This window comes from Dermochelys coriacea, chromosome 2 (assembly GCF_009764565.3).
Source record: "Dermochelys coriacea isolate rDerCor1 chromosome 2, rDerCor1.pri.v4, whole genome shotgun sequence".
In the NCBI taxonomy this organism is placed as follows: Eukaryota; Metazoa; Chordata; order Testudines; family Dermochelyidae; genus Dermochelys; species Dermochelys coriacea.
The window spans coordinates 17,582,847-17,602,668 of record NC_050069.1 but is presented as its reverse complement, the minus strand read 5'-3'; the positions used below and the strand labels follow the sequence as shown (position 1 = coordinate 17,602,668).

General features: G+C 41.1%; 1 protein-coding gene across 1 annotated transcript in view; it reads left to right on the top strand.

Annotated features, from left to right (window-relative positions):
- The window catches only part of EFR3A (EFR3 homolog A), a 203,209-nt gene that overhangs the window by 171,105 nt on the left and 12,282 nt on the right, over positions 1–19,822 (top strand). The window contains 2 exon segments of the mRNA XM_038390220.2: positions 93–220; positions 16,889–16,977. Coding sequence (XP_038246148.1) covers positions 93–220; positions 16,889–16,977 — 217 coding nt within the window.

Below are 19,822 nucleotides of genomic sequence, written 5' to 3'. Positions count from 1 at the left end.
TAGTTGACTTACAATATGATCTTGATTTATTTTATTACATGCGTAGATCTGTATCAATAAATATTAATTGCTAAATATATATTATTTGACAGTCTTCCCAAATCTTTGGAGAAGCATGAAAAAAACTTGTTTTTCCTGACAAACAAGATTGCAGAATCATTAGGTGGCAGTGGATACAGTGTGGAAAGATTGTCCGTGCCATATGTGCCCCAGGTAACAGGTAAGCAGTAATCAATTACATAAATGTTAGAACAGCAGCTACTGAGAATTCATTTTTGCCTCATGTCTGATCTGTCACCCACACCCAACCGATATGTAACTTGAATACTTTGCATCAACATTTTGTGGTAGTATAATTTCTGTTTTCCTCAGAAGTAAGAGTTTGTTCATGGTGTACTGTACAGTATACAACACAGGATTTTAACTCCTAGAATTATTTTCTGCATCCTTTAAAAAAAAAAAAAAAAAAAAAAAAGCCACAAAGAGGAAAGTTTTGACCTCACTTCGATTTCATTTGTTAAATGAGATGGTAGTGCTTATTACTAAATTTCTGAAATTAATTTGAGCTTTAGTATTAAGTCAGTGTTGAATTTCTCTGTATACATGTTCACTAGATAAGTAATTGAAAGCCAGTCCTGGTTCGTAAATGTTCACTCTTTGACTGAATGTGGCCTGGGTTACTGGGCTCAGTCAAATTCTCAGTAGACTACGGGTTCACATATCAAAAATACTAGGAAAGGCAATGTTGCCTAATGGATAGAGCAGTGGACTGGAACTCAAGAGACCTGGGTTCAATTCCTGCTGGGTGAACTTGGGCAAATTGCATTGCCTCTTTGCCTCAGTTTCTGTATATTCTAAAAATAGAATAATGAGGCTTATGTCCTTTAAAGTGCTTTGAGATGAACAAGATATATTTATTATTATGTTTGTCTCTAATTAGCACATTTGTTGCCTCTTAATTCTGGGAACATGGATTGTGCTGTTGCTGATAAAATATCTCCATGTAGAAGCATTATGGGAGCTTTTACCCTCCACAATGTACAAATAACTTCTCTGGTTGTGTTGCTAGAGAAAGTGATATCATGTTTTTGGTGTTTTATTTTCCTATTCTTTTGCTGAGCAAAGAATTTTTTTTCTAGAGTTCCTGCTTCAAGGCCTGATATGTATATTTTGTGGATTTATACTATTGTAACTATGGGTCATTTGGGGGATTAACCCCCAGGACCTCTCAAGGTGAATTATAAACTTTTGCAGCCTAAATTTAATGTTCCTAGCTGGGAGATGTGAATCAGGTACAGAAGGGGACACAGTACACACTGAACAGCAAGTTACAGAGGCCACAAAAGCTCTAATCTTATGAGAACCAATCTCCCAACATAACTCTTGTTGGTGCATTGGTTCTAACCGTTACTGTGGCAACATAAATTCATTTCAGGTACCATAACAATGTACTAGGCACCATGAGTCATAAAATGGTGCTCTCAGCACTTTCTGCTGCTAAGGTTGCATCTCACAGTAAGAGGGGAAAATTCTGTTATGTATGTGGAAACATTTCAATACCTTATACATGTGGTGTTAACCTTTTTCACTATTTTGCAGACGCCAGATAGACTAACGTAACCCTGTACGTTAAAATTGAAGGAAAATGTCAGGTATTGGCAAAAGAAGCATTTGTTGTTTTCTTTTAAGAAGCCATGCCTTTAATTTCTTTGGGGTGGGAATGAAGAGAGGTTGCCTGATCTGAATTTCATTCAAAAAGTCCAAGTTCTTATATGAAACAAATCAATTTCTGTTTAGTAATCTTCACACAAATTGATATAAACGGTGCTGATGTTTGGGTTACAGATGAGCTCATTAAATAAAGCAGATTTTTTTTTTTCTTAGATACCATGTAAAAAGTTAAAATGATTGTTACTAAATTAGGTCGTGATTCAAAAAGCACACCTATTCAGAAGGGGCATTTAAGCACATGAAGGAAGTAGGATTAAAGCACTTGCTTAACTGCTTTCCTTAATAGGGATGGATTTAAGCACTTTACTACATCCAGGCCTGAATTAGTTGTTCATATGTACTTGAACGTAAGTTGGTTTCATTTAATGTTTTTGTGTTTTAATTTGATTATGCTACTTTTTGCAGAACAGTAATCTGAATGGGTTGCAAATGCAATATGATTAGCTGGTTGAAAAATGGAATTCCCCATACTGTGAGATATTCTGAGATTTTGAATTTTCATTTCATCTCAAATTGGGATGAAAAGTTGAAATCTTGGAATATTTTGTGAAATCAATTATGCTGAAATAATTCATTTTGATCTTCTCAAGACATTTCAACTTTTAATTACCAGTATATTACAGTTTATAATAGAATAAAATGATAAAGTTAAAACAAAATGTTTTGCTAATTTCGCATCAAAAATTTCAATAGTTTGTACATCCCTTTTAGAAGTGCTAGTGCCAATGTAGGATCCAGGCCTGTATTTTCGCCTGAAATAGTATTTTGAGTTTTGCTTGCCTGTTTAATTTTTTTGATACACATACATTATTACTAATATGTGTGAACAAAGGGATCCTTACTAATATGTGACAAAAATACTGTGTATGTTGCTTTTGTTTAAGCCAGATGGGCTTGTTAGTATAATGGGAACTGATAATAGTAGCTAAAGTGTTACCAGGCATGGTGGAAGTATAATATATGAGCGCATACTTGAAGTCTGCCTCAACTCCTTATCTCAAGGCAAGGTCAAGCAACCATTTGTGAGGGGCAAGAGGAGATTGAGGGGGGAAGATAAAACATTAAAAGACCAGGGAACTACCTGCCCCTCCCATGGGGTACAAAAGGGGTGGGATGAAAACCCCAGATTCACAACCCCCCAAATGGAACATGATCATAAGTTGCAAGGGGTGGGACTGTGGTCATGCATTTCAGGTATAATTAGGGACCTACCAAACTCATGGCCATGAAAAACGTGTCATGAACCATGAAACCTGGTCTCTCCCCATGAAATCTGGTCTTTTGTGTGCTTTTACCCTGTATATACAGATTTCTCATGGAAGAGCAGCATTTCTCAAATTGGTGGTCTTGACCCAAAACGGAGTTGCAGGGGGGTTGCAAGCTTATTTTATAGGGGTCGCAGTATTGCCACCCTTACTTCTGCACTGCTGTAGGCAGCGACGCTGCCTTCAAAGCTGGGCAGACAGAGAGCAGCAGCTGTTGGCCGTTGCCCCGTTCTAAAGGCAGCAGCGAAGAAGTTAGGGTGGCAATACCATACCATGCCGTCCTTATTTCTGTGCTGCTGCTGATAGTGGCTCTGCCTTCACAGCTGGGCTCTGAGCCAGCAGCCACTGCTATCCAGCTGTCCAGCTCTGAAGGCAGCGCTGCCGCTTGCAGCAGGACAGAAATAAGGGTAGCAGTACCGCAACCCTCCGTACAATAACCTTGCAAACCACCCTCCCAAAAAAACCCTCCTTTTTGGGTCAGGACCCCTCCATTTACAACACTGTGAAATTTCAGATTTAAATAGCTGAAATTTATGATTTTAAAAATCCTAAGACCGTGCCCTTGACCAAAATGGACTGGTAATTTGGTAGGGCCCTAGGCATAATTATGCCTACTGAGGAGGGGGAAGACGGAATACTGGGAAACGAGGCCCTGCGGCATCAGAGTTATGGGACACGTGCTTGCTGGAAATTAACCCCAATAAACATTGCACTGCCTGCACTTCAGACTTCTAGTCTTCTGCTTTCTGTCTGTGTGACAAGAACCAGGGAAGAGGGTAAAGGAAAAGCCTTCTAACAGTCCCTGTGAAACATTTTGATTTAGTTGAATAATTTCCATCAGGAAAATCTTTAATGGGAGTTATTGAGCTACTTAAATATTTAAATGCTAAGGGAAGCTTTTGAAAATATATGTGGTAACAACTACTGACTTGTTTCTTCAGTGCATTACTTTTCTTAATTATCTTACAAAGCCCTGTTCTGGTGATAAAAATAAGAAGCTGGAGGAAGTGAATGTTTCGAACCTTAAGAGTGGTGGTGTGAGATAAGACCAAAGCTCTTCTGTCTGTCTCTTTTCATGCCAATCACTCATATTGGAGAGAGTTTTATTAACATATTTCTTATCTGAGCGGTAGAATTTCTGGGAGTTTTCTGGGGGTTTTTTCTGTATCTTTTGCTTTATAGCTGATTCTTAAACATAATTTTTTATTCTCATTCTTGTTTTGTTAATTTAGCTCTATTTCCATCAGGCAAAAAGCCTCATGATTTGCGTCTGCATTTAAAAGGTAAATCTGAACCATAGGTCTGCCTGCCCTGCTCATAGCTATCGTGTGTGGATAGGACATACCCCACTAAACAACTGCTTTTAGAAGACCTTTAGATAAATAAGCGAGAAATTCTGTTGTGCATGGTTTTAATTTCTTACTTTTCCTCCTGTTTTTCTGCCTCAGTCCTGATGCTGTAACTAGTTTTGTAGCTGTAATTTTATCAGGTTTCCCTTTGTTTTTATTCTTGGACTTCGAATTCTAAAATGTGGTGGTTTCCTTTCCTTTTCTTTTCCCAAAGATTTAATAGCTTCATAACTATAAATTCTGTAACTGTTCTAAGTGCTTCCTTGTAATCATATCTCAGGTACTCCACAGAAGCTGCAGCAAGATGCCAGACCTCTGTAGTGCAGCAATAATGTAAATACTTTGGCACATTTTAAAATGGATGTTTTTATTGAAAAATACAGTCAAATCGCTAGTTCCTGTTTGTTTTCATATTAAATTCAATTTATTTTCACCTTGTTCTAAATTTGTGTTATGCCACAGGTTTTTGTACTGAAAATGCATAATTGTGACATAAAAGTTGTCAGAAGCAGGTGGAGGTTATTGCAGCTGAATCCAGGGCAGGTGGGACTTTTGGTACACAGGGAAGTTTCAGAGCATGTTTGGGTTCATAAGGCAAGCATGTTAGTTTAGTGTTTCTGGTAAAAAGATAATCAGTAAAATAGCATAGTCCTTTAAAGTATCCTAGTTAGGTTACAGTATGTGCATCCCATTGAGATCTGACATAGCTAATGTTTTAGGACTGTCTGCAGAGTCAGGAGCATGACAATTTATTGGTTTGCAATTGGGTGTATCTGCACTGCACAGTTAATCTGGGTACTTGGCACCTGGATTAACCTAGCCCTGCTGCAAGCATCCCCACAGCAAAGCCCTATCCATGTTACTGTGTTTTCACTGTTTCTCCACTCCTGTTCTAGAATAAGCATGTCCACATAGAGTTGCTCAGGACTAGCTACTGCGCTTTGAATTCACACTCTGCCTTAATCCAGATTAATTTGCAAGTGTAGACATGCATTCAGTTAGTTGTGAAGAAAATCTTAACTACAGTGAGGGTTAGAAAAAAAAGTAATATGAGAGTTTATATTCTAGATCACAGTTGTTTAGCACTAGGTGGATTCTGTATTGAAATCCAAAAGTATCCAAAATAAAACTATAGAGGATTTTGAATAATTTTGTGAAGGCACATATTATCTCTGTACCCACACTAATATAGGATAGAATAACACTTTGTTCTTTCTCTATCCTCTGGGAGAGAAAAACTCCTGAATTTACATGAAAATAGCCGTATTGGGAAAAAGAAATAGGCCCAGATACTACCAATGGTCCTCTGTACGTATGGATGCAAAGTTTAACCCACATAGATTCAGTTGCAGGACCTGGGTCATAGTCTCCAATACCAGCCTCTTCAAAGTAAGATGTAAAAAACACCTCGTTACCAATGTAATGCTATGGGGGAAATTTCATCTAGACTCCATTTGATATCCTGAAGCATGGAGGTTTAATGAGCCTGGTCATTTTATTTTGGCTATCATTCAAATGATATTAAAGTCCTGATTAAGTGACTGTCAGGTTTTATTTGAATAGTTTTTCTTGGATTTATGTAATGTATTTAATCACTCAATCTGAATATTTTGTGCTCATTTTCTCTCTTATAGTCAGATCATATGGTACAAGAACAATTTTAGTTGAAATATCAGATCCTTAATAAAATTACAAAAGAGTTTTTTTTTTGTTTTGATTTTCATAGAAATGTAGGACTGGAAGGTCAATAGGTCATCAGTCCAGCCCCTTGCACTGAGGCAGGACTAAGCGTTATCTAGACCACAGGCCTCAAACATGCGGCCCGCTGGGTTATTTCCTGTGGCCCGCCAAGCTCCCCGTGACCCCCTGCACTCTCCCGGAGTTATTTCCTGCGGGCCGCCAAGCTCCCCTCCCCCCATCCCCTTTCCCCCAGCGCACCGTGTCCCCACTCCTCTGCCTACCTCCAGGCACTTAGCACTTTCCAGAAGGGAGGGGGAAGGAGCCGGGAGTTGCATGCTCGGAGAGGAGGCGGAGAAGAGGTGGGGCAGGGATTTGGGGAAGGTGTTGGAATAGAGGCAGGGAGGGGCGGAGTTGGGGTGGGGACTTTGGGGAAGGGGTTGGAATGGGGTGGGAAGGGGTGGGGCAGGAGCAAGGCCTCATGGAAGAGATGGAGTGGGTGCAGGACCGGGGGCAACAGGGTAGGGGGTGTCAGTGATGCAGCCCTCAGGCCAATGTACTAGTTCTCATGTGGCCCTCGTGGTGATTCGAGGTTGAGATCCCTGATCTAGACCATCCCTAACAGGTGTTTGTCTAACCCGTTCTTACAGACCATCAATGGGGGAGATTCCACAACTCCCTAGGTAATTTATTCCAGTGCTTAACTACCTATACAGTTAGACATAAGGATAAACTTCTTACTTAATTTTCCTTTGCTGCAATTTAAGCCCATTACTTTTTATCCTGTCTTCAGTGAATAAGGAGGACCGTTTATCCCCCTCCTCTTTATATACTTGAGTACTGTTTTATATATTTGAGTACTGTTATCGTGTCTCCACTCAATCTTCTTTTCTCCAGACTAAACAAAACCAAATTTTTTTCAATCTTTCTTTGTTGGTCATGTGTTCTAGACTTTTAATCATTTTTGTTGCTTTCCCCTGGACTTCCTCTAATTTGTCCATATCTCAGACCATTTCTCCAGTTTGTCAAGACCATTTTGAATTCTAATACTGTCCTCCAAAGTGCTTGCAACCCTTCCCAGTTTGATATCGTCCACAAACTTTATAAGGGTACCCTATGCCATTATCCATATAATTTATTAAGATATTGAATAGAATTGGATCCTGGACATATCCCTGCAAGACCCCCATCAATATACCATTCCAGATCAATTGTAGACCACTGATAACTACTCTCTGAGTATAGTTTTTCCAACTAGTTGTGCATCCATCTTGTAGTAGGTTTGCCTAGGCTACATTTCTGTAGTTTGGGGTCATCTGAGACTGTATCAAATGTCTTACTAAAGTTCAGATATATCATATCTTTCTCCCTTATCCACAAGCTTGTTACCCTGTCAAAGAAGGATATTAGGTTGGTTTGACATGATTTGTTCTTGACAAATCCATGTTGACTATTACTTATCAGCTTATTTTCTTCTAGATGCTTACAAACTGATTATTTGCTCCTTTATCTTTCCAGGTATTGAAGTTAAGCTGACTGGTCTATAAATTCCCTGGATTATGCTTTTTCCCCTTTTTATAGATTGGTAACATATTTGTTTTCCAGTCCTCAGGTATATCTCCCATCCTCCCTGAGTTCTCAGAGATAATCACTAATGGCTCAGAGATCTCTTCAGCTAGTTCCCTAAGTATTCTAGCATGTATTTCATCAGACCCTGTTGAAGACATCTGTCTTGTCTAGTTAATTCTCCAGATGTTGTTTTTCTATTTTAACCTCAGATCCTACCCCATTTACAATGATGTTCCCTGTGTTAATCATTCAATCACTGCTAACTTTTTTGGTGAAAACTGAAACAAAAGGGGATATATCACTTCAGCCATTGTTGCATTTTCTCTTCATCTTTCAGTAGCTACAGCCATGTATGCCACCTACCTGTGTGCTCACAGCACTCCAGAGCAGGAGAAGTTTGCTAGCAGTACCTGTAGAGGGGGAGCATTCACACCTTGTGACCATAGCCCTTCTCTTGACTACATGTGGCTGTGCCACCCCAACCCTCCCTCAATTCCTTCTTACTGCCTATGGCTGGAGTCGGAGCTCTGTGTGGTCTCAACCTCTCAACTAGTTCTCTTGTTGTATATAGTTAGTAGTACCTTTAGTGTTAGTTAAGGTTGTGTTAGTTGTTGTTGTAGTTTGTTTCTCTCCATAGAATCATAGGGTTAGAAGAGACCTCAAGGGTCATCTAGTCTACCCTCCTGCCAAGATGCAGGATTTGTTGTGTTTAAACCATCCAAGATAGACCGCTATCCCACCTCCTTTTGAAAACTTCTTGTGAAGGAGCTTCCACCACCTCTCTAGGTAGTCTGATCCATTGTCCTACTGTTCTTACAGTTAGGAAGTTTTTCCTCAGATTTAATCTAAATCTGTTATGCTGTAGTTTAAACTCATTGTTTCTTGTCCTGCCCTCTGTGGCAAGAGAGAACAACTTTTCTCCATCTTTTTTATGGCAGCCTTTCAAGTATTTGAAGACTGCGATCATGTCCCCCCTTAATCTCCTCTTTTCCAAACTAAACATACCGAGTTCCTTCAGCCTTTAATCATGGCTTGCATTCTTCAGGGACCCCTCACATGTGATACTGCTCCTCTAACAGGTCAGCTCTCTGCGGGCTTTGGAGCAATGGAGGAGGTTCTGCTGGAACACAAGGGTCACGGCTTTTACTCCCAATACTTCCTGGTACTCATATCCAAGGGAGGGTAAGACTCCTCCTCAGCCTTCACAGCCTCAACAAATATGTCAGGTACATGAGGTTCCAGATAGTCACTCAATCAACTATCCTCCCTGCGTCATCTCTGAATGACTGGTTTGCTGCTCTGGACCTTCAGGATGCCTACTTTTACATGGCGATTTGACTGAGGCACAGAAAGATCCTTCTGTTCACAATGGCGGAATGTCACTCAGTGCACAGTGCTTCCATTCAGTCTCTCTGCTGACCCCCTGAGTTTTTATCAAATGTGTGGTCATTGTTGTGGCATTTCTCAGGGGGGAATTCACGTCCTCTCATATCTCGACTACTGTCATATCTCTTCATTCTCTAGACAGACTGGTTTGTCTCCCTCCACTGGTCCTAGTCTCCTTGCAGAGCTGGACGTTTTCCAAGGCATTCCTTTTGTCCAGCCTTCACCAACCAAGTCAGCTGTTAGTGATGGCTCACTGATGGGTTGGGGAGTGCACCTGTGGTCACTGAAACTACAGGGTCTGTGGTTGGTGCAGGCAGCCACACTCCATATCAATTTGCTGTATCTTTGGGTCATCCACAATGCCTCTCACATTTTTTAATACTATATCAGAGACTCAGTGATTCACATACTTACAATACCACTGCAACGTATGATGTGAACAAACAAGGGGGAACACAATCCAGGTTGCTCTGACTTTAGGTGATCTGTCCATGGTAGTTCTGTATCAAGGAGAGCGTTACTTTGACAGCCGTAGTGATAACATCTGCAAGGAGTGTGTGTGAGTTGCAGACAGTGATGGCAGAGTCTCCTTATAGACCAGGGGTCGGCAACCTATGGCACGCGTTCCAAAGACGGCACGCGAGCCCATTTTTAATGGCACGCTGCTGCCTGCCAGGGTACCAGAAGCTTGGTACTGCCAACTCCCCTGCCTCTTCCTGCAGTGTGCTGGGTTCCAGCCCCTCCTCCTCTTCCTCTCCGTCCCTCCCTGCCGGCCGATCAGCTGATGGCCCTTGTGAGGGGGTGGGGGAGGAGTGGGGTCAGTGTGCTCGCTGCTCCTGGCGGAGGCAGAGAAGAATCAGGGGCAGGGCCTTAGAGAAGGGGGCAGGTGGAAGCGGGGCATACCCCCTCCAGTCCCCTGCCATGAGCACCCCACGAGCCCAGCCCACATCCCCAGCCCTCTGCCCTGACCCCCCCCAAACACACCCAGCCCTCTGCCCTGAGCCCTGCATCCCTGCACAACCCCCAGGTCCCTGCCCTGAGCCCTATACCCCCCTCACACACACACACCCTCTGCTTGACTCCTTCACCGCCCCCATGACCCCAGCCCTGACTCTGGCACCCCCACACATACCCAGGCCCCCACACCCAATGCCCTGACATCTGCACCCACCTCACAGGCCCCCAGTCCTCTTCCTGACTCTTGCACCCCCCTACATACCCAGTACCCATACACCCCATGCACCCCCGACATCCCCACCCTGAGAACCAAACAGAAGCTCCTGCACCCCTCCCACCAAATGGGAGCTGCCCAGGTAAGCTCTCCACACCCAAACCTCCTGCCCCAACCTTGAGCCCCTTCCCTCATTCTAGCTCCTGGCCAGACCCTACACCCCAACCCCCATCCTGCTCCTTCACCCCCAGCCCTGTGCTCAGTGCACTCCCACCCTCAGCTCAGTGCTGAGAGAGAAGAAGAGAATGGGCCAGAACCAGGGAGAAGGTAGGTACCCACTGTATGTGGGCAGGGTCGGGACCCCAGACCGCCAGCGGGCTGAGCAGGTCCAGCAGCCGGGATCCTGGCTGGCAGGAGCTGGCAGATGGAACCCCTGAGCGGCAACAGGCTGAGCCGCTCAGCCCACAGCTGGTCTGGGGTCCCAGCCGCCTGCCCCGCACAGCCCGCTGCCATTCTGGGATTCTGGCTGCCGGCCCCTTGCCAGCTGGGGTCCCGGCCGCAGGCAGCGGGCTGAGCGGGCCGGCAGCATAAGATCAAAATTTTAATTTAATTTTAAATGAAGCTTCTTAAACATTTTGAAAACCTTGTTTATTTTACAGTACAATAGTTTAGTTATATAATATATAGGCTTTTATATATAGAGAGAGACCTTCTAAAAAACATTAAAATGTATTACCGGCACGTGAAACCTTAAATTAAAATGAATAAATGAAGACTCGGCACACCACTTCGAAAATGTTGCCAACCCCTGTAATAGACAGTTCTCCAGAGACAAAGTGACTTTTCGACCACATCGAAAATTTTTGCCTAAAGTGGTCTCTGTTTCATTAGAACCAGTATATTTACCCGTTTTTTCCTAAGTCACATTCATCTCTGGAGGAGCAGCATCTTCATATCTTAGATGTCAAACATGTCTAGCCTTTCATCTGGAATATGCGGCTGCATCTACTTGAAGAAGAAGAAGAAACGCTAACTTACTGTAACTGTGGCTCTTCGAGATATGATGCAGATTTGTATTCCATGACCAACCCTCTGTCCCCTGTGTATTGGAATCTTGTGTCCACGCATTCAGTGCAAAAGAACTGAGGGAGAGTCGGGGCTGTGCCACTTCATATAGCCAGAGGAGGGTCTGTGGCCATGGAGCACAAGCACTCCCCCCCCCCACCCTCCAACGTACTCCTAGGTAAATTTGTCCAGCTCCGGTGCACTGGTCACACATGCGCCTAGGTGGAATATTCATCGGTATCACATCTCAAAGAACCACAGTCCTGTAAATAAACATTTCTTGTCTTTTCCTCCTCATTGAGTAAATGGGCCTACTCTGTCCTTGATCTTCCTCTTGCTTCACATGATTTGTAATGTGTTCTTGTTAACTTTTATGTCTCTAGCTATTTAATTTTGTTTTTGCCTTGGCCTTTTTAATTCTGTTCCTACATACTTGTTATTTTTTTTAATATTCATCCTTCATTATTTGACCTAGTTTCCACTTTTTGTATGTCTCTTTTGTGTTTCAGGTCATTGAAGATCTCCTGGTTAAGTCAGAGTGCTCTCTTACCATGCTTCCTATCTTTTCTATGCATTGGGATAATTTACTCTTGTGCCCTTAATAAAATTTACTCTTGTATCCTTTTAAAACCTGCCAGCTCTTCTGAACACTTTTTTCCCTTAGACTTGCTTCTCACGGGATCTTGCCTACCAGTTCTCTGAGTTCAGTTAGGTCTGCCCTGTTGAAATCCATTGTCTTTTTCTGCTGTTTTTTCTCCTACCATTTCGTAGAATCATGAACTCTTATCATTTCATGATCACTTTCACCTAAACCTTCCACCTTCAGATTCTCAGCTAGTTACTCCCTGTTTGTCATAATGAAATCTAGAATAGCCACTCTCCTACTCACTTTCTCCAGCTTCTGTAATTTATAAATCTCCAGTGCATTCCCAGAACTCATTGCATAATCTGTGCCCTGCTGTATTTTCTCAACAGATGTCTGAGTAGTTGAACTCCCCCACCACTACCAAGTCTAGTGTTTTGGATGATTTTGGTAGTTTGGAAAAAGCCTCATCAATTCTTCTTCCTGGTTAGGTGGTCTATAGTAGACACCTACCATTACATTATCTTTGTTTTTTATCCTTATTCAGAGACTTTCAACAGGTCTGCCTCCCACTTCTATCTTTTGTTCATAGAAAAATCTTTGAGGATGACAGCTATAATTCAAACATGGATCACTAGCTTTGTATCCTGCTTTTGATTAATAGTTTCTTCTGTCTTGCAATGGAGGCCTTTGAATTGCCTGGTGGTAAAGAAAGACTAGAGCTGCTGTCTTTCTGAAATGTTCAGTATATTTATATATGTGATAGACCATCTAGCATCTCGTTTGCCAGGCCTTGTCCTTCTGTGCAGTAGGATTCAGACAGAATGAAGGAAGAGTGGTTTCCTGTGAAAAATCTTTTTTTTTTGTAAAGGCTGCACTATTTTGCATTTTGGAGAATGTAGTATTAATCTTCTAATACAGAGTGTCCAGTTCTGAAATTCTGGCTTATGTTACTGCTAGGGGGAAAAAATACTTCCTTTGTCATCCTGAAACAGAGGATGACCAACTTTAAGGACTCGAAAAAATCTGATGCTCATTTATACTACAATTAGGACGCCTTATGCTGTTCTTAAAGTGGGTGTAAAAAGTGATTTTATTTATTTTAAATCAGTGTATTAAAAAGCAAAGTAGAATAGCCTTAATGTAAATGAGAATCAGGCACTGTATCACTTGATTAAGCATGTTATCGCCCATGTAAATCTCACTCCCTCTATTTAACAGATCACATTTTGAGAGAAACTGGGCTTTTGGGCACTGGGTCTTTATATAGAGAAAGAAAAATCGATGCTGTAGGAAGCTGTTCCAAACTTTGGAACCCTGGAGGAGATTAATTAGTGGGCAGAATATAGGTTATGAGGTCAGAGAGAACTCATTTTTTCACTACCCTTTTAAAACTGTGTTTGGATTTCAAATTTTAGTTCTTTGTTTAATAGTAGATCTATATTTTGTAACTACTCAGACATCATTATATAGTCTGAATAATGAGTTGTAACAATAATGGTTCACTTTCACCCAATGTTCATAAAAAAAAATTTCCTATCTATAAAGATTCTTGTCTAAAATTTGTTGCAGATGTTATGTCCTTGAAAGTAAGGAGTTTCATATTGGTCTCTTATTTGAGGCTGATCGCGTTGGATAATCCATGTCTATATAAACTGGTTAATAATCAAAACCATGGTGGTATTGTATAAAAACCCAACTGAAAGTGCACGTCTGGCAGTAACACACACCTTGACTAACCAGAAAGCTACAAAGGGCCCATATGATACTTAGCACACAGGTATGGGCTTCCTTTTCCTAGTCAACAAAATATTCTTCTGAGTGCAATCACCTTGTTTTCCTAGTATGTCAAATTAAAGTTCATCAAAACGGGGGAGGCATCTGTACACATATAATCATGCTGAATCCAGTGTAGGACAAAAAGTATGTGTATAATGTACCGATGTGGATTATAGATAAGGCAGCAAGGTGGCAGCAAAGATTCAATTTTGTCTTGCATTTATTTCTTATAGTCAGCATGTTTTATGCTCCCCCCAGATTCCTGTGAGTTCTTTGGGTGTTGTATTGAATGAGTAGAAAGTAGCAAGTCTGCATCAGAAAATTAAAGATGAGCCAGATTCTCCAAAATACCTTTACCAATGTGGAGTATCTCTGGCAACCATATTAAAATACATCTCCAGCTGTATTTCAGTGCACGGGTAATAGTAAATTATTAGCTAAATTAGTCCTGATACCTGTAATCTGTGTGGAAGCCTCAGGCTGGTTTGTCTCCTGTCTCCCCTGTGTTTTGTTCTTCATTCTGTCCTTTTTTATGCTATAAAACTAATCCTGTTTTATTTTTAAGATTGTATTGAACCATATTTCTTGTTTGTCTGAAGAGACAGGAAGCAAATGCAAAGCTATTGAAAGGAGTGCTTGAGTGTGTGGTTTGTACTACAACATTATGTTTGCAAAGGAAAAAGATGAATGTAGAAAAGTAGAAAATTAAATGAATAGGTGGGGAAAATAACAAATTCAACACTCAAGAAATGTAGTAAGTTCAGGCCTCGTATTCAGAACCTTGAGCCAGCATGGGTCGGGGAAGCATCTCATGTTGCTCAAACGTGGTCAATTAAGGAGTAATAATGGTGGGGAATTCAGAAAGTGAGGTCTTCTGCATGTGATGTGTGGGATTCAGAGCTCTACTAGGGATGTGGAGGACCTCCCTTGTCATACATCAGTACATCTTTGCCATGTGACTATTGCATGGTCTTTGTTAAATAGGTTGGTGGTGATAGGCCTTAGGTTTCCGCATAATAATTGGCACCCTTGTCGGCAATCTTAGAAGAAGTCAACAATTGAATGAGCCATGAAGTCTGAGCTAACTTCATCTGTAGAATTGGTCCTTTTAGAACAGGGTCGAGGGACTTCAGCCAGAGCAACACAAGGAAGATTGTGGCAGCCAATGATATAACTCTTCCATGCATAAATCTAGAGGGCTTTAGTTTTCCATTCACCAGCTTCCACAAGCACTTCTTATAAAAATTTGGAACAAGATATGATTAGGTAAGTAATTGACCATGCCGTATGTCCCAGCTCTGCTGTCACATTACAAGACTCGTGGGAAGGAGTGGAGGAAAATGGAAAATCAAATTGAATGTATAGCAGAACACTGAGTCAGATTTGGCACTGAATGTTCCCTATTAAATGTAATTCCGCTGCTCCCTCTAGCATTAATGAAACTACTGTACTCTTGACCAAAAGTGTAATCAGTCTTGCATTCCAAAAAATTTTGCAGGCGGTTAAACTTTCAAAAGTGTCTCTTGATGCAATAATAAGAAAGGAGGGAAATGGTTGTGTAACCAATCAAGGAACCTATGTTATAAACTAGGTTATCTCCAGCAAATTATGTCCAGATGACTGGAGGACAGCTAATGTAACTCCCATTTATTTTTAATTTTTTAAAAGCTCCACAGACAATCCTGGCTATTACAGGCCAGTAAACCTAACTTCAGTACCAAGCAAATTAGTTGAAACTTTAGTAAACAACAGAATTATCAAAAAGAAAAGGAGTACTTGTGACACCTTAGAGACTAACACATTTATTTGAGCATAAGCTTTCGTGAGCTACAGCTCACTTCACCGGATGTATTCAGAATTATCAGAGCACATCTGCTCAATGTGCAGCGGCAGTTGAAAAAGCTAACAGACTATTAGGAACCATTGGGAAAGGGTTAGAAAATAAGACAGTAAATGTCATAATGCCACTATATAAATACATGGTACTCCCAAATCTTGAATACAGTGTGTAATTCTGATCGCCCAGTCTCAAAAAAGATATATTAGACTTGGCAAAAGTAGAGAGAAGGGCAACAAAAATGCTTAGGGGTATGGAACAACTTCCGTCTGATGAAATATTAAAAAGACTAGGACTGTTCATTTTAGAAAAGAGATGACTAAAGGGGAATACAATAGAGGTCTATTAAAATAATGAATGATGTGGAGAAAGTGAATATGGAAGTGGTATTTACCCCTTCATGTAACACAAGCACTAGGGGTCTCCCAATGAAATTAATAAGCTGCAGTTTTAAAGAAACATAAGGAAGTACTTCTTCAGACAACACAGAGTCAAAATGTGGAACTCGCTGCCCAGGGATGTTGTGAATGCCAAAAGTATAACTGGGTTCCAAACATAATTAGATAAACTCATGCAGAATAGGTCCATCAATGGCTACTAGCCAAGATGGTCAATGATGCAACCCAATGCTCTTGGGGTATCTAAGCTTCTAATTCCCAGAAGCCGGGACTGGACAACAGGGGATGTATCACTCAATTATTGCCCTGTTCTGTTCATTCCTCTGAGGTATCTGGCATTGGCCACTGTCCAAAAACAGGATACTGGGCTAAATGGACCATTGGTCTTGACCCATCCTGGCCATTCTTACATTCTTAAGTTCATCAGATCAATGGCAGCAGGGGAAGAAGGAATATTTCTCCTCCCACACTGTTCCTTTCTGCAAAGAGCCATCTGTGGAAGAGCTCTTTTGTGTTTCAAAAAGAAAAGGAGTACTTGTGGCACCTTAGAGACTAACGAATTTATTTGAGCATAAGCTTTTGTGAGCTACAGCTCACTTCATCAGATGAAGTGAGCTGTAGCTCACAAAAGCTTATGTTCAAATAAATTCGTTAGTCTCTAAGGTGCCACAAGTACTCCTTTTCTTTTTGCAAATACAGACTAACATGGCTGCTACTCTGAAATTTGTGTTTCAAGACATCTCCAAACTAAGGCCTAAAAACATGAATTTTAAATTACAAACAACTCTTCAGAATTCAACTTTTGTGGTATAGAAGTATAGAATGTAATGTGTTGGTATTACATGGCTGTTATAGTTCTTAACTTGTATGACACTTGGAAGAATATTAAGATCACTAATACATAAGGCAACTTCGTCATATTTTTCACAAATATCCTACTGATAAAATAGATGAACTTGGCTAAAGTAGGTAGGGGAAAATAAATCCACACCTATGTGAGGAAACATTCCTGTGTGAGGAATTTGCTTATTTTTTTAATCACTGATACAGAAAATGAAAGAATGTTATTTTTGTTTAGATGAAGATAGACTATCCAGAAGGAAGAGCATTGTGGACACTGTATCTATTCAGGTGGATATTCTGCCTGGCAACAACACAGAGGATAAGGTATGTGAAAAACAAGGTATCCTAGGAAGTATCTCTTGCATAGAGAAACAACCTACAGAATGAAACTTTTCCAGAGAAGCTCTTACAAAATCTTTTGTCTTGCATCTCTTATTTTCTAACTCTTCAGAAGTAGAGATTTTTATTATCTCATTTATTGATGCTGAGGTACACTACAGTATTTGAGTTATTTTTGACCATTAATATAGGCTACTGTTTCAGTGAAGCTTTTAGATAGTTACCTTTCAGCCAGGGTAACGTATTGAGGGAACGCTAGTTATATGCTAAATTTCTGTGTAATATATTATGAGACATTATATCTTAACTGAGTAAGATACAGGTAACTCCAAATATTTAACTTGATGCCCCTGAACACTTACTAAGGGAACTGAACACAGGAAGAGAGAAATTCCCCACATCGTATATCGTAAATAAGTCTTATCTTGTCCTTTCTTTTTTCAGCAATGTATAATAAACTGTATTTTAAGGCAGAGGAAAGAATTGATAGAATCAAACAAAAGATACAGACATAAGGTACAGGGATTGAAACTAATTATCTTGCAGGAAGGCTACAGTATGACTAACGGTTGGGACAAATCTTAGACTTCTTAACTGAAGTGTTCTGAAAAACATATTCCACTTTCCAGTGGCTGTGGAAATTTACCCCCATCCCCTCCAAAAAAAAAGTGTGCTAAGTACAAAATGTAAGCTGTTTCTATTACTTCTAGCTTGTGTCAGGAAATGTGTAACATTAAGGTGAAAAGAACAGGAGTACTTGTGGCACCTTAGAGACTAACAAATTTATTAGAGTATAAGCTTTCATGGGCTACAGCCCACTTCATCAGATGCATAGAATGGAGCATATAGTAAGAAGATATATATAGAGAGAGATATAGATATACACACATACAGATAAGTTGGAAGTTGCCATACAAACTGTGAGAGGCTAATTAGTTAAGATGAGCTATTATCAGCAGGAGAAAAAAACTTAGTGGTAACCAAGATGGCCCATTTAGACAGTTGACAAGAAGGTGTGAGGATACTTAACTTAGGTATCCTTAGGTAACTTAGGGAAATAGATTCAATATGTGTAATGACCCAGCCACTCCCAGTCTCTATTCAAACCCAAGTTAATGGTATCTAGTTTGCATATTAATTCAAGTGCAGCAGTTTCTCACTGGAGTTCGTTTTGGAAGCTTTTCTGTTGCAAAATTGCCACCCTTACATCTTTTACTGAGTGGCTAGGGAGGTTAAAGTGTTCTCCTACTGGTTTTTGAATGTTATGATTCCTGATGTCAGATTTGTTTCCATTTATTCTTTTGCATAGAAACTGACGGTTTGGCCAATGTATATGGCAGAGGGGCATTGCTGGCACATGATGGCATATATCACATTGGTAGATGTGCAGGTGAACTAGCCCCTGATGGCATGGCTAATGTGATTAGGTCCTTTGATGGTGTCACTTGAATAAATATGTGGACAGAGTTCACATTGGGCTTTGTTGCAAGGATAGGTTCCTGGGTTAGTGTTTTTGTTGTGTGGTTGCTGGAGAGTATTTGCTTCAGGTTGGGGGGCCGTCTGTAAGCGAGGACTGGTTTATCTCCCAAGATCTGTGAGAGTGAGGGATCATTTTTCAGGGTAGGTTGTAAATCTTTGATGATGTGCTGGAGAGGTTTTAGTTGGGGGCTGAAGGTGACAGCTAGTGGCGTTCTGTATTTTCTTTGTTGGGCCTGTCCTGTAGTAGGTGACTTCTGGGTACTCTTCTGGCTCTGTCAATCTGTTTCTTCACTTCAGCAGGTGGGTATTGTAGTTGTAAGAATGCATGATAGAGATCTTGTAGGTGTTTGTCTCTGTCTGAGGGATTGGAGCAAATGCAGTTGTATCTTAGAGCTTGGCTGTAGACAATGGATCATGTGGTGTGTCGTGGATGGAAGCTGAAGGCATGTAGGTAAGTATAGCGATCAGTAGGTTTCCGATATAGGGTGGTGGTTATGTGGCCATCACTTATTATCACAGTAGTGTCCAGCAAATGGACCTCTTGTGTGGATTGGTCTAGGCTGAGGTTGATGGTGGGATGGAAATTGTTGAAATCATGGTGGAATTCCTCAAGAGCTTCTTTTCCATGGATCCAGATGATGATGATGTCATCAATGTAGCACAAATAGAGTAGGGTTGTTAGGGGATGAGAGCTAAGGAAGCGCTGTTCTAAGTCAGCCGTAAAAATGTTAGCATACTGTGGGGCCATGCGTGTACCCATAGCAGTGCCACTGACTTGAAGGTATATATTGTCCCCAAATGTAAAATAATTGTGGGTGAGGACAAAGTCACAAAGGTCAGCCACTAGGTTTGCCATGACATTATCGGGGATACTGTTCCTGACAGCTTGTAGTCCATCTTGTGTGGAATGTTTGTGTTGAGAGCTTCTACATCCATAGTAGCCAGGAAGGTGTTTTTTGGAAGATCACCGATGGATTGTAGTTTCCTCAGGAAGTCAGTGGTGTCTCTAAGATAGCTGGGAGTGCTGGTAGCGTAGGGCCTGAGTGAAGAGTCCACATAGACTGACAATCCTGCTGTCAGGGTGCCAATGTCTGAGATGATGGGGCGTCCAGGATTCCCAGGTTTATGGATCTTGGGTAGCAGATAGAATACCCCTGGTCGGGGTTCTAGGCATGTGTCTGCACAGATCTGTTCCTGTGCTTTTTCAGGGAGTTTCTTGAGCAAATGGTGTAGTTTCTTTTGGTAATCCTCAGTGGAATCAGAGGATAATGACCTGTAGAATGTGGAGTTAGAGAACTGCCTAGCAGCCTCTTGTTCATATTCCAACTTATTCATGAAGATGTCTCTAAGT